Consider the following 14624-nt stretch of genomic DNA (forward strand, 5'->3'; position numbering starts at 1 on the left):
TATAGCTTGCAGTTCCTCTGTTTTCAGACAGTTATGCAAGGACATCAGGCCGCCAAGTGGTATAAATTAATATCTGAACTTGTGAATAAGAAACCCAAAAACGCTCTTAGAGACATTTGGAGCATTGAGATTAAGCAGTATATTTCTGCATCTCGATGGCCACGTATTTGGTCTTGGAGGATGAGGTGTACACTACAGCGTCAGCATCTATGAAACAAACTTTTTTGTTGTTGTTGCATCGTTCTTTTTAGACCCCAGTTAGATTGAATAAGTTGGATAATTCTAGATCTAATAGATGCTGGCACTGTCATCTAGACGTGGGAACATTGGATCATTTATTATTTTATTGCCCTAAGATACTGATTTTTTGGAGATCATTGGGGACATATTAATAATATTTTAGAATCTGCGATTCCTTTAACTTATGAAGTAGTGATTTGTGGTACCATTTTGCATGTTAAAGATCCCCTAGCCAAATATAAAAGACAACTCTTCTTAATTATGACAAGTACAGCTGTACAATTGATTACACGTAACTGGAAAAACTGGGATCGTCTTAACTTTACATTCTGGTAGGCAAGTTTATGTCTAATTTATAAATATGAGAAAATGAACGCTGATTTGTTAGGGAATACTAAAAATTTTAAATTAATATGGGGCCCATTGATGTCTTTTGTAGAATTATTATAGTTGTATTTTTTTTGTTGTCAGATAAACTGCACATCCAGGGAGGGGTGGAATATAAGGTTTAAAATGAATATTTTTACTAATGGTATTGGGAGGGAAGGGTGTATTTATGAGGTTTGATAAACAATTCTGAATGTTTATACATGTGTAATTTATGGTTAAACATGTATAGTGTATTTCTAAAACTATGGTAAAATTTTATAGATACTTTAATGATACTGAAAAATGATACTGAAAAATGCAAGGTCATGCATATAGGGAAAAAGAACCCATTGTTCAACTACAAATTGGGGGGGGGCATTGTTGGGAGACAGCAGACTTGAGAGAGACTTGGGTGTGCTGGTGGATGCATCACTAAAGCCATCTGCACAGTGCGCAGCAGCCTCGAAAAAAGCCAACAGGATGCTGGGCATCATAAAGAGGGGCATAACAACCAGGACGCGGGAAGTCATCATGCCATTGTATCGAGCGATGGTGCGTCCACATCTGGAATACTGCGTTCAGTATTGGTCGCCACACCTCAAGAAGGACATGGCGGTACTTGAGAGAGTCCAAAGGAGAGCAACGAAACTGGTAAAAGGGCTGGAACACTGCCCATACGCCGAGAGGTTGGATAGGCTGGGGCTCTTCTCTCTGGAAAAAAGGAGGCTCAGGGGAGATATGATAGAGACCTTCAAGATCATGAGGGGCATAGAGAGGGTGGATAGGGACAGATTCTTCAGACAGAAGGGGACAACAAGTAGGAGGGGGCATTCGGAGAAACTGAAGGGAGATAGGTTCAAAACAAATGCAAGGAAGTTTTTTTTCACCCAAAGGGTCGTGGACACTTGGAATGCGCTACCGGAGGAAGTGATCAGGCAGAGTACGGTACAGGGATTCAAACAGGAATTGGACGGATTCCTGAGGGATAAAGGGATCGTGGGATACTGAGAGAGGTGCTGGGATGTAACACAGGTATAGAAAGCTAACCAGGTAATAAGTATAGAAACCCAACAGGTCGTGCATGTGCAAGACCGGAGGGTTAGGACTACGATGGGAAGATAGGACTTCAATGAGAAACCAAGGTGGCAAGGGAGCCCCTTCTGGTGATTCAGACAGGTCGTGACCTGTTTGGGCCGCCGCGGGAGCAGACTGCCGGGCAGGATGGACCTATGGTCTGACCCGGCGGAGGCACTGCTTATGTTCTTATGTTCTTATGATTAGATGGGGTGGGGGAGGGTATTGATCTGTTTGAATCTTGTAAAATTATAAGTGATGTCTAAAGAGTAAAATGTTTATTCTGTTTTCACTTATTGAAGTATTAAAAATGAATAAAGATTTAAAAAAAAAAAAAAAACATGTGTAATGTCAACTTGCAGATGCTAAACGGTTGGAATAAACATTTTACATTTTAAATCAGTATATAAGGATGAAAAAAGAGGGAGGCCTAAAGTCCAAAAACAAACCAATTTTTTTCCTTGTGTAGATCTGTAAAGCTCTCAAGACAGCAATCTAGAATTGGTTGATTTACATCATATATATGTGGTCAGGGAAAAGCAAAATCGAGTCAGATTCTTAAAATGTTACATGACATTTATTTTTCCCTAGTTTCAAAAGAAAGTATAGCAGATATCAGCCTTAAAGTACACAAAGACAAAGACATTGCAGTCTCTCTCCAAGTGAGTCAGGAAAAGGTGCTGCCATTCGCATTCCCCTCCCATCCACCTGAAAAGAGCGAGGATTTGGTAAGTGATAAAATGTAACACTTCCTAAAAAATAAATTAATCAATAAAACACAGTACACTTCTCCCTCCAAATTTAGGTTTCAGCAATCGCGGTTTCAGTTATTCACGGTTTTTAACTTGATAGCTCCTCCCCCCAAATTATATCAGCTTGCATAGAGAAATCGCTGATTCCCAGCACTTTCATCACCGTGTTTTGCCTCTCCTTAAGTTTCAAGTTTATTTTTAACTTATTGAATCGCTTATTTAATTTACTAAGCGATTTACATAATAAAATAAAAAAGGTATACACATATACTAATTTTTACAATATACTAATTTTTACAATAAATTGCATAAATTTAACAGATTGACATACAAACTAACAGATACATAAGGAAAAGAGGGCAGAACTACAATAGTATTTATTAGAAAAGAAGACATGAATGGTAAGAACAATGGGAAGGGTTTCACCATTTCACGATGGTTTTTAATAGAAAACAGCGAATAACATATGAAAAAGTTATTTGCGGTTTTTCTGTATTTGCAGTTCTGTTAATCCCCTATCACAGTGAATACGGAGGAAGAAGTGTATTGCCTATTTTTGAATTCATTGTTTCTTCTAACCAATTTTCACATGTTAAATTCTCAGCTATGTTGCCCCCAGACAGACAGATATTTTAAGCTCCTTAGGTATAATTTCTTGGCCTATATCTGTTGGGATGGAAAGAAAAAAAAAGGGGACAAAACAATCCATCTTTATATTATCAGATAGAAGAATTCATGTCTCCTGCCACTGAGTTGCTGGAGGATAAAAACCTGAGTTAGTACATAGAGTGAGCAGGAGAGGCCAACGACTCTATGGAGGTGTGTCAATAGAAACAAACAAGAAGATAAAAAGTGCATAATTATAGTGTGACAAATTGAGGGATTTCTTTTTCCTCCATTTGAAATCTCAAGCACATATTTTCAGGGACTGGGTGTGAAAAGACACAGTAAAGTGTGACTTGTTAGGGTGTCAGGAACTGTTTGAAGCATGAGTCTTTGTGTGTGTGTGTGTGTGTGTGTGTGTATGTGTTGTGGTATATGTATGTGTCCTATATGTCTGTGTGTGTGTGTGTGTGTGCGTACAGAAACAGATGGATGGGGTCTCTTCAACAGGCACTACTTGGATGAAACGCACCTGAAAAGGTGAAAAGCAGAATCTATTTTATCTCTATAAATGCTATTTGTTAAAAAAAAATTGAAATTAAAAATGATGTTAATTTTAAATGTTTGATTGTTTTAGACAGAAGATATTCTTCTTTCATTCTCTGTCAAGCCTGCTGAAGTTCATCTCAAACAACTACTTCCATTCTTCGTCTTAACGGTTAAGTTTTATATCTTCTCCTTCTTTTTATATGGTAAATATGTCCACTAACTATGATTAAAATGTTTTAAATGCCTTTATTATAAGGTATCAATATCACTAATTATGGCCTTCTTTTACTAAGCTGTGGTAGAGGTTTCTACTGCAGCCCGGGGAGCTAAATGCTCCTACACTGCTCCAACGCTCAGAGTAATTCTATGAGATAGAGATAGCTCTGATACTGACTGCACTACACGGATATATAGTGCAGCTCAGTATCCAGATAGCAGTACTGAATATCCATGACTAATTCAAATGCCAACTGTCGTGTTTAAATATCAAGTTATTAATTAATTTGATATAGCACTCTATAGTCCTGAATTGGTTCCATGGGTTCCTGGGAAAAAGATCCTATCAGGTGTTTAAGGATGATATTCTGCAATACAGAATTTTTTAAAGATATGGAGACCGATGGTTGATTTTTGTAGTGAATAGGCATCATTTTTCTTTGATAATATACATAGGGGGGTGAGGGGATTGGAAGATAAGATGTAGCGAAATTGAAATTTTGAAGGAATATGATAGTTTTAATGATTGTATAGAAAGATGGGAGGGTTTTTAATTAATTTACATATTAAGAATATAATGTATGATGTTCAAGTGTTATATGATAGTATTTCATGTTAATAAAGAAATTTTTTTAAAAAAAGGACGATATTCTCTCCTACGGTTGGGACAATTCCTGTGGAGTTCCTCAGGACTCCCCTTTGTCCCCCACCTTGTTCAACATCTATTTTGTTTCTTTGGGAAATTTCTTGCAGAGCCTAAAGCTCAAATTTTACATCTATGCGGATGACATTACTATAGTCATTCCGCTAATTTGTTTTTCATCTGAGTTCATAAATTCTCAATCATTTTAAATCAGGTCGAACTTTGGATGTCTGCTTTCAAATTAAAATTAAATACAGAAAAAACTAAATTTTTCCTAGCAGCTCCTAATGATAAAATCAAGGAAACTATGATACATGTGAATGGGATGGATTATAATATTGAACAATCCTTAAAAATACTGGGAGTAACTTTGGATAAACATCTCACATTGGAAAAACATTCTGATTTAGTATTTAAGAAAAGTATCTTGGTGCTCTAGAAAATCCGCACCATTAAGAAGTACTTTGACGAAGCCTCTTTCCATCTGTTAGTTCAATCTTCCATTCTGAGTATTCTTGATTACTGTAACATCATATATTTGGGCGCTTTCAAGAAAATCCTCAGAAAATTAAGGGTGGTTCAGAATACGGCTGTCCACCTTATTTTCGGCCTAAAAAAATGGGAACATGTTACCCCCTTTTATCAAAAGCTCCACTAGCTACCATTGGAATCCAGAGTTTTGTTTAAGTTTTTATGCATTTGCTATAAAATAGTATTTGGCATGCTACCGGGTTATCTTATCCCTCATTTTACACTGAGTTACACTAACAAGAGCTCTCGAAGAATATACTTGTTTGCATATCCCTCAATAAAATTATGTCATTACAAAAGGTTCCTTGAAAGAACCTTTTCTTTTCAGGCGGCCAAACTGAATTTATGGCTTGCCAATACTGTGTTAGAAGCCTCCTCTTATCTTGATTTTAGAAAACAGATATAAACTCAATTATTCAACAGATTGGGTTCTTAATGTATTTTTATTATTTTAACATTTTTTATTCCATTTTTAAATTGCTTGTATCTTTTTTATATTGTATGTATTTTTCCCTATATTATATGCATGTAACTTGCCAAATCTCAAATGATTTGCATTGTTTGTACTATGCTTAATTGTTGTGAACCGCCTAGAACTTTCGGGTATGGCAGTATATAAAAATAAATTATTATTATTATTGTAATTATTATTATTACTAGTCTTTAAGCCCGTTACAATAACGGGTGCTAGAATAGATGTGTGTGTCTTTCTTTCTCTCTCTCTCCCCTTGGCCGCTTTCTGTCTCTCTCTTTCCTCGGCTGTCAACCATCACCCCTTGCCTGTTCCATCTGTCCAGCAGTAGGCCTTCTCCCTTTTACCTCCCCCTGTCCAGAAGCACTCCTTACCTGCTCCCCCTGTCCCTCTTCCCTGCTCCCCCTGTGCAGCAGCACTTCTTCCCTGCTCCCCAGTCACTCTTTCCTGCTCCCCCTGTCCAGCAGCACTTCTTACCTGCTCCCCTGTTCCTCTTCCCTGCTCCCCTGTTCCTCTTCCCTGCTCTCCCTGTCCAGCAGCTATCTTTATTTTCTCCCGCTGACCCTCTTCCCTGCTCCCCCTACCCAGCAGCACTCCTTACTTTCTCCCCCTGACCCTCTTCCCTGCGCCCCCTGTCCAGCAGCACTCCTTACCTGCTCCCCCTGTCCAGCATGCGGCTCCTCTTCTTTAAAACAGCCTACCGGCTGTAACATTTGTTTCCTGTGTCTCTCTCTCTCCTTAGTGTTTTGTTATTTTTTTTCAATCTGTCTCTTTAGCCCCCTGTCCTTCTGTGAGTGTCTGTGTGTCTCTCTCTCCTTGTCCTCTGTGTTTTGTGATTTTTTTCAATCTGTCTCTTTAGCCCCTGTCCTTCTGTGAGTGTCTGTGTGTGTCTCTCTCCTTGTCCTCTGTGTTTTGTGATTTTTTCAATCTGTCTCTTTCGCCCCCTGTCCTTCTGTGAGTGTTTATGTGTCTCTGTCCTTGTCCACTGTTGTTTGTATGTTTTTTAAAATCTCTGTTTAGTTCCTGATCCCCTGTTCGCGGATCTGAGTGTAGGGCCGGGTCTGGCGGCGCCGTGTAAGGCGGAAGCGGGAGGCGGGACCTCAGCACTGGCCGGGCGGCTTGCGCCGCCGGCCCCCAGGAGCTCCCGGCCGGCGGCGGCGTGCCATGGTGCAGGAAGAACAGAGATCGGATCAGGGAACACGGCACCGTGAGAGCCGGGTGAGAGCTGCTGCCCTCAGCTGTTTTTGTTTTTGTAGTTGAAAGCCGCTGCCGCAATTAGGGTTCGCCGGCCGCCAGCGCTCAGCCGCACCGTGAGAGCCGGGTGAGAGCGGCGACCCCCAGCTGTGTATTTTATTTTATTTTTTTTGTATTTGAAAGCCACCGCCGCAGCTCCTCTCTCGATCCTGGTGCAGTTCGAGAGAGGAGCCGGTACCATGCAGTGAGAGCCAGGGGTGAGGAAGGCCGCCGCAGTTGTGTAAGTTTTTTTTTTTTTATTTGAAAGCCGCCGCAGAACTATGGACAGTGAGAGGCGGGGCCGCGCATGCGCACTCATTTTTTCACGACAGACCAGGGAACACGTTTTTTTAGTGTGCATGCGCGGCCTATTATTTTATTATATTAGATAGTGGGAGCCATCGTATTTGTCTTAGTGAAGGGACATATTGCAGATTGGATTGTGTGGATCTTAAGGTTCTGGATGGACTGTATGAAATTAGATGGCAAGAGAGAGATAAAAGCATGCCATAATGTAATACTTTATGATTGATTGATTTAATTCCTTTTCTATCCTGTTGTCCCCAAAGAGCTCAGAACAGGTTACAGGGTAAACATGTGTGCGTGGTATACAGTTAACAGGTTATGATTTGCACTGGATTTGCTATAATTTCAGTACAAGTTTATGATAAAAGTTATTATCCTTTATATTGACTGGAGTTGCCATTCAACAGATTACATTCAATTGGAAAAATCATAGCAGATTAAATTACAGTTTCTGGTGGAATTCTTTGTGTCATATATATAAAATAGAGCGCACAATAGCAATACAAAGAGGATATTTTGGTAAATTTCAGAAGATTTGGGGACCATTAACAGATTTTTGTAATGAGTACGGTAATAACGTTTTCCCAAAGTAAGATATTTGACATGGAGGGGTGTGGGTGGGTAATAAATATTAAATCCTATAATGTATAAGAGTATTTAACTGTTTTTGATGTATTGGGAATGGAACTTTTGTAAGGGGAGGGAGGGGTTGGGAGGGTTTTCTAACTTGATATCAATTGTTTAGATACTAGGAATAGTTCATAATATTCAAAATATTATAGAATATAGATATTTGATGAAAAGTTATATTTTTAATGATATATGAAAGTTAATCAAGTGTATATTTATAAGTTCAAATGATTTTTCTTATACACTTGTTGTAATATGTAAAAATGAATAAAGAATTAAAAAAAAAAAAGTTATTATCCTAACTTGACACATACTAGTGGTCTAATACTAATAAATATAACTAGTTTTTTAGCCCGTTACATTAATGGGTGCTAGCACCCTTTCTTCCTTACTTTTTTCTCCCCCCTGTCCAGCAACACCCCCTTTCTCTGCTCTCACTGTCTAGCAGTAGGCCTTTTCCCTTACTTTTACCTCCCCCTTGTCTAGCAGCACCTCTTCACGGCTCCCCCTATTCAGCAGTAGCCTTTTCCATTGATTTTACCTCCCCCTTGTCCAGAAACACTTCTTCCCTGATCCCCCTGTCCAGCAGTAGCACTTCTCCATAACTTTTACCTCCCCCCTGTTCAACAGCACCTCTTTCCTGCTCCCCCTGTCCAACAGTAGTCATTATCCCTTCCTTTTACCTTCCCCCTGTCCAGTAGCACCATTTGTTCCAAATTCCAGCGGTCTCTCCCTATCATCGGGCCTTCTCCTCCTCTACCCGTTGCCGGGGTGCCTACAGCGGCGCCTTATGTGGAGCTATCTCTAACGCTCACACTCTCTCCCTGTCCTCCTACTCCAGGGTGCTTGATTCCCTACCCCCCCCCCCCCCGAAACGGATGTTAGAGTTGATTGTGCGACTGTGTGCTGCGGTCCTTCACTTCCTGTTTGTCTCTGTGGGCAGCGTTTTTTTTTTTTTTCGTGTAGGCCAGCATCCAACCGCCGCGTGCGCTGCAAATAGAATACGGAGGCACACATCATGGTGGCAGGGATCATGGCATTGTAAGTACACATGCGCGCTTAGGGTTTTATTATAGAGGTTATACAGGTTACAGGTTACGATTTGCCATAATTGTCCTTACAGTACAAGTTTTCCAGTACAAGTTATATCCTAGCTTGACACACATAGACTGTTTACAGGTTAGATTTGCCATAGTTACAGTGCCAGATTTTTCAATACAAGTTTCCTTACATGACACATACCGAGATCCGGTATCAATATACTTTTCTTTGTAGTCCATCAGACAAGGGCAGGGGGAGGTATGTTTTTATTGCTTTCCTAAAGTTGAGGAGTCCTTCAAGGGATCTGATCTGTGGGGGCAGTCGATTCCAGTGGCTCGGTATAAAGTGGGAGTAGGAATGTTATTTGGCAGTTTGCAGTTGAAGGGCATGGCCAGGGGCGTTTTGAGGCATATTTCATTCTGGGAGAGGAAGGACCTGTTTGGCACATATGGAGGAAACTTAGCCGTCACATAGCCCAGTGCCATGTTGTGCAAGGATTTGAATGCTAGCATCAGGCCCCTGAAGAAACAATGTTTGGTTTCAGGCAGCCAGTGAGCCAACGCTAGAGCCTGGGAGACAGGGTTGCGGGCATGGAGGTTTTTTAGAAGACTGATCGCCTTGTTTTGTACACGTTGGAGACATTGTACATTCTTTGCTGTGAGACTTGAAGGCCACCTGTTATGGACCTCACCGAATGACCTCATGACAACCCAATATGCTGGTATAAGTAATATATATTTTATTGATAATCAATAACAAGTTACAAGAATAAATCCCTTCAGCATATAGAGCTGACAGATAATATACTTCAAGTGCTTGAGTATACCTGGGTGTCTGTCCTGCTGAGTTATCAAAAGACTAACTTTTTATATATTTTTGACAGTCTGAGACCACGTTAGTACATATTACGTGTTTGATTGTTATTGGACATACACAGTTTGTCATAATGGTCATTTTTCTTATCATTTCATTAATTGGACAATATTTTTACTTTCCTAAGTCATATTGCGCGTGATATCCTGTTTACCAAAAAGGTTCTATCTATTTTCCGACATATGCCTTTTTAATATCAAGGTTCTCCAATTTTCCAAGCAAGGTCTGCCCATTCCTTATTTGTACAGTAATTAATTTTATATTCTTGATTAAGGTATGTAGTAATCCCCTTCTGTGCTGGTAATTTTATTCTCACAGATAGACTTCAGCAGATGTTTGCTGGCTTCTGTATGAAGGATGGGTTCCGCTTGGCTTGCTAATTTTAGCAGAGATAAGAGTTTGTGAGAACTGTAATGTTTCAAAGTATTTTTCAGGCCTGTAAAATGTATTGCCATTTTTCTATTATTCTGGGGATTTCAGGGGGCTCTGTCTTCACCTCCAGTTTCATGGAGGTCTTACCTTCTTCACCTGTATGCACCTGTACAGGCCTTTCTCCTCCCCCTCCTTCCTCAGACCTTTGACTAGCGCATTGCAGTAATCCATGAAGAGCTTTGCGATCTGAAACAAGCATGCAGTTAAAATCTAACAAGAGCTGGTCAATTGTTCATTCAAGGATTGGAGATGCTATGGTGTTGGTGGTGGTGGGGGAGTGAAGCTTTGGAACACTCTAGCTGGAACCTTGCGGTTATGTAAGTCCAGATTAGGCTTTAAGAAACTATTAAAAACATACCTGTTTATCAATGCATTTATGTGATGGGGTTTGACTGCGGTTGAGAAATTGGTTTATCATATGTCAAGGACGGGTTGTGTGTGGGGATGTTATTTCAAGTTATGTAGGACTTAGCTTTATGATTACTGTGTTTGTATAGTCAAAGTTTTAAGTTTGTTTTTTATGTGAATCACATAAGATTTATGCGGTATATACTGTAAATTTTTTAAATAAATAAATATTCCTAGGCTGTGCACTTGGTCAACTGATTTGTGTTTAACTTTGTAGTAAGTAGAGATTGTGTTATCTTCTGTTCACTTAGAGCAGTGCTTCCCAAACTAAGGGTTGCAACCCCGAATGGTGCATCATCATGACATATTATAGTGTGGTCAAGAGCATTGCTGTGACCAGAAAAAGGTTGAGCAGTGCTGACCTAAAATTTCATTGGAACATAACAGTTTGATCAGGACACAATTGTATATATAAGGAAGAGAACTTCTGCTGTCATGATCTATATCAGTGTTCTTCAACCTTTTTACACCCGTGGACCGGCAGAAATAAAAGAATTATTTTGTGGACCGGCAAACTAATAGGACTAAAATTTAAAAACCCCGTTTACGCTCCATTTCCGCGAGCTCGGTCCCCGCAAACCATCTGATCCCATCTGCACAAGCCGCAATTATGATTTTATATTGAACGTATTTTATTAAAGTATAAAAAGAAACAATATTCTGAACAATTGTGATTTTATAAATACAAATATACAGAGCATGGACCAACAAAACCCCTGTCTCCCCTCCCCTTCACATATATCCCCTCTACTATCAAGAAAACTGAACAAGCCAAGTTCATAGAAATATCATGCTAACAGAATACTGCAGTCCCCAGTTATGTCTCTAGCAGGATATATATTTCAAATCTGATATATTCTAATCACAAAATAGAAATAAAATTATTTATTTCTGCCTTTTGTTGTCTCTGGTTTCTGCTTTCATCTTCTTTTCACTCTCTTCCTTCCAGCGTCTGCCCTCTTTTTCTCTTCAATCCAGCATCTGCCCCTTCCATCTACAGTCTGACCTCTCCCCCTTCCATATGGTATTTGTCTTCTTTCTATGCCCCTCTCTCCTTTTTACACAATTCACTCCAGCTTCACTGCTCTCTTCATTTTTATCTCTCCTACACCAGATCTAGCTTCTTTGACCCTCTCAATTTCTCTGCTGACCCCCCTTCCCATCTCATTCCTATCTCTCCCCTTCCCTTCCTCTAATCTCCCTGCAAGCTGTTTCCTTCCTTTTTTCTTCTCCCTTCCCTCCTCCCCCCTGTCCAGCAGTAACTCTCTTCCTTTTCTTTTCCCTCCTCCCCTCCCAGCAGCATCTCTCCTTCTCCCTCCCTCCAGGTCCAGTAGCAGCTGTCCCTTTTTCCCCTTGCCCAGCAGCTTCCCAGACTCCTTTCCCTCCTCCCCTCCCAGCAGCATCTCTCCTTCTCCCTCTCCAGGTCCAGTAGCAGCTGTCCCTTTTTCCCCCTTACCCAGCAGCTTCCCAGACTCCTTTCCCTCCCCCCTCCCAGCAGCATCTCTCCTTCTCCCTATCCAGGTCCAGTAGCAGCTGTCCCTTTTTCCCCTTGCCCAGCAGCTTCCCAGACTCCTTTCCCTCCTCCCCTCCCAGCAGCATCTCTCCTTCTCCCTCTCCAGGTCCAGTAGCAGCTGTCCCTTTCTTTTTATTCACCATGCCCAGCAGCTTTCTCCCCTCCCAGCAACTCTTCTTAATTACCACCGCTGCGATTCAGTAATGCAGCCTCGGGTCCTTTGTTGGGTCGCACCGCCTCTGAGGAAAGCGGAAGTTGCATCATCAGAGGCGGCCCGACTCAGCAAAAGCTCCAAGGCTTCCTTCCTGAATCGCTGCGCTCGTAAGGAGAGCCGCTGGAAGGGAAGAAAGCACAGTCTGAGGCTTCCCATTATCTCTCCGGCCCTGCGCTCCTCGATCTTGCCGGTCCTGCGCGGACCGGCAGGAAATTGAAGAAGTTGATCTCGCCAGTCCTGCGCGGACCGGCAGGAATTTTCTGCGGACCAACACCGGTCCGCGGACCGGCGGTTGAAGAACTGTGATCTATATAACTGAAGAAGAGATCTTTGCACTTGCATTGGGAAGGTTCATAAGACCAATAGCTCCCAAGTGATGCTAACAACAGATCCTGTATTCAAAAAGCCAACATCAATAATCATTTATATACCAATTTCAACCAGGATTTTTCTTTGACAATGACCTGGGGAATGACTTTATAACTTTCTGTATGGGTGCAAAGTCCATGAGTATCATTTACCTGCAGACTACACAATAATTTTCAAAGTGAATTATGTGCATATCTTCACTTCGCTCTTTGCAGGATCATTTTCTATCTGCACACATTTTCACCAGCTAATTTTTACGATTAGTTTTCCTGAGAAAATGGAATGCACGCTTTTAAAAATTCAAATTTGTATATGCTGCTGTGCTGTCTGGATATATATGAAATTAATACATCACTTGCTCAAACATCTCATGCTTCAAAAAGACGCCTCAGCCCCACCACTCCTCCGCTGTAATCATTTATACTGCGGGAAGCATACCGTGGTGTCTCATCATTGGCTGTCCATTTGTAGTATTTTTTTTTCTTTTTTGCTAATATTCTTTAAGTGTTTTTTTAGAATAAATAATTTAAATGAATCACTTCATATCTTCAATATTGTGATATAGATTTTAAAAGTAATAAATACTTATCTCAGCCAAAACCTGGGAGTCAGACCCAACATGTTTCACACAAAAAAGTGTTTTATCAAGGGTCTCCCTGCAAAATATAGAACAGAAGCTGTCACATCCAATTGTGTCTTGCCCCTCTCCTATCAAAATTCATCCATAAATATTTCAATTTCTATATGTTGCACTCACCAAGGCTGCCGCTGTCATCCGACTCCAATCTTACTGTGAGAAAAGATGGCGGCGGCATCCTTAGCTGGATAAAACATTTATTTATAAATATTTGCCAACTTTAGTGAGCTTTAAAAATTCAAAAGCATGAACATAAATGCAAACCTGTCCAGGAATATACCTCGCACTGTAAGTAAATTTAGGGAGATAGCACTACTCTGCAAGCATATGTAGGATTTGCAATTTTCAAATAGCCTGTTGCTAATGCTTGTTTTTATGATCTGAGAGAAAAGAACACTTTTATATTGTGAAATTCTCATAAAAGCTGATTAAACTCAGTACCGTAGGAAACTGGCTGTGTAGTGTTTTCTAAAACTTCTGAATCTAGTTCTGTTTGTGTGTGTCCTAATGAAGCATCTTCATTGATATGCAGATCCTTCAGCGTTACAAGGTGCTGGGCTACCTGCCGTTATCTGTCCAGAATGCAATTGATTATAGACCAACCAACCTTTTCCGCTCTCTTAGGAGTGGTCCTGAGGTAATGTCTAGCCAAGAAACATAAATACATTGTTTTTATTATTTCAATTGATATTTATTCTCAAATGCTAGCTACTGTATTTTTCTATTTTGTTTTTCATTTCAGGATGATGTGATGATGACAGGCCTCCTTGCTGAAATCCTTGAGGGAAAAAGGAAAGAACTTGAAGAAGACACTACAGCTTTTAAAGTTTTACCGCCAGAAAGTTTGCTCAGCCCTGCAGAATACCATCCTCTCTCTATTTTTGTAAGTAAACATATGAAGGATAATTGTTTAATGGGTTTGCTGTTCTAGGCCAACATTCTCAATTTCAGGTGATGCCCTTTGGATTGGCAACTCCTCCCAAAACATATTCAAAGATCATGGGTAGTTGCAATTCTTCTTTGGGAAGAAATTAGTTCATTCCTCTCTGGATGATTGGTTAATTTGAGCATCTTCTCATCAAGAAAGTGTCTGAGTCGCTGCTAGAGTGTTAGTTCTGCTTCAGTCTTTGGGGTGTGTTTCATTCTATCATGAACTGAAGAAGAAACCAAGTGGGGAGTGGGACAATACACATCTACCTCGAGAACAAGAAGCTTTATTAATATAAACTCAAATAAAATACATATATATCAACACATAAATATAAATATATCAACACATAAATATAAAGTCCTTTGTCTTGGTGACCCGAGACGGTCCATGTTTCAGCCTCCAAAAGGAAGTCTGCCTCAGGGGCATAGTGGTCAGTCCACAAGATGGCACTGTTATACTTAAATCATAAACTCTAAAAATCGTGCTTGCACTTGCGTGTAGTAAGGACTCGCGAAGTGTGGTACAAATCGCGGGAAAATCGGAGAAACTCTCTGGAAAAAAGACAAAGGACGTTGTGTTGATATATAT

General features: G+C 40.4%; 1 protein-coding gene across 2 annotated transcripts in view; it reads left to right on the forward strand.

The window, feature by feature from the left end:
* CFAP221 (cilia and flagella associated protein 221) overlaps positions 1 to 14624 on the forward strand; it is a 141714-nt gene that overhangs the window by 89653 nt on the left and 37437 nt on the right. For both annotated transcript variants that reach the window (XM_033947171.1, XM_033947169.1), the window contains exons 16-19: positions 2275 to 2411; positions 3676 to 3756; positions 13638 to 13742; positions 13848 to 13988. In XM_033947171.1, the coding sequence (XP_033803062.1) occupies positions 2275 to 2411; positions 3676 to 3756; positions 13638 to 13742; positions 13848 to 13988 (464 nt within the window). The remainder of the gene's footprint in view (positions 1 to 2274; positions 2412 to 3675; positions 3757 to 13637; positions 13743 to 13847; positions 13989 to 14624) is intronic.

Source organism: Geotrypetes seraphini, chromosome 5 (assembly GCF_902459505.1).
Source record: "Geotrypetes seraphini chromosome 5, aGeoSer1.1, whole genome shotgun sequence".
In the NCBI taxonomy this organism is placed as follows: Eukaryota; Metazoa; Chordata; class Amphibia; order Gymnophiona; family Dermophiidae; genus Geotrypetes; species Geotrypetes seraphini.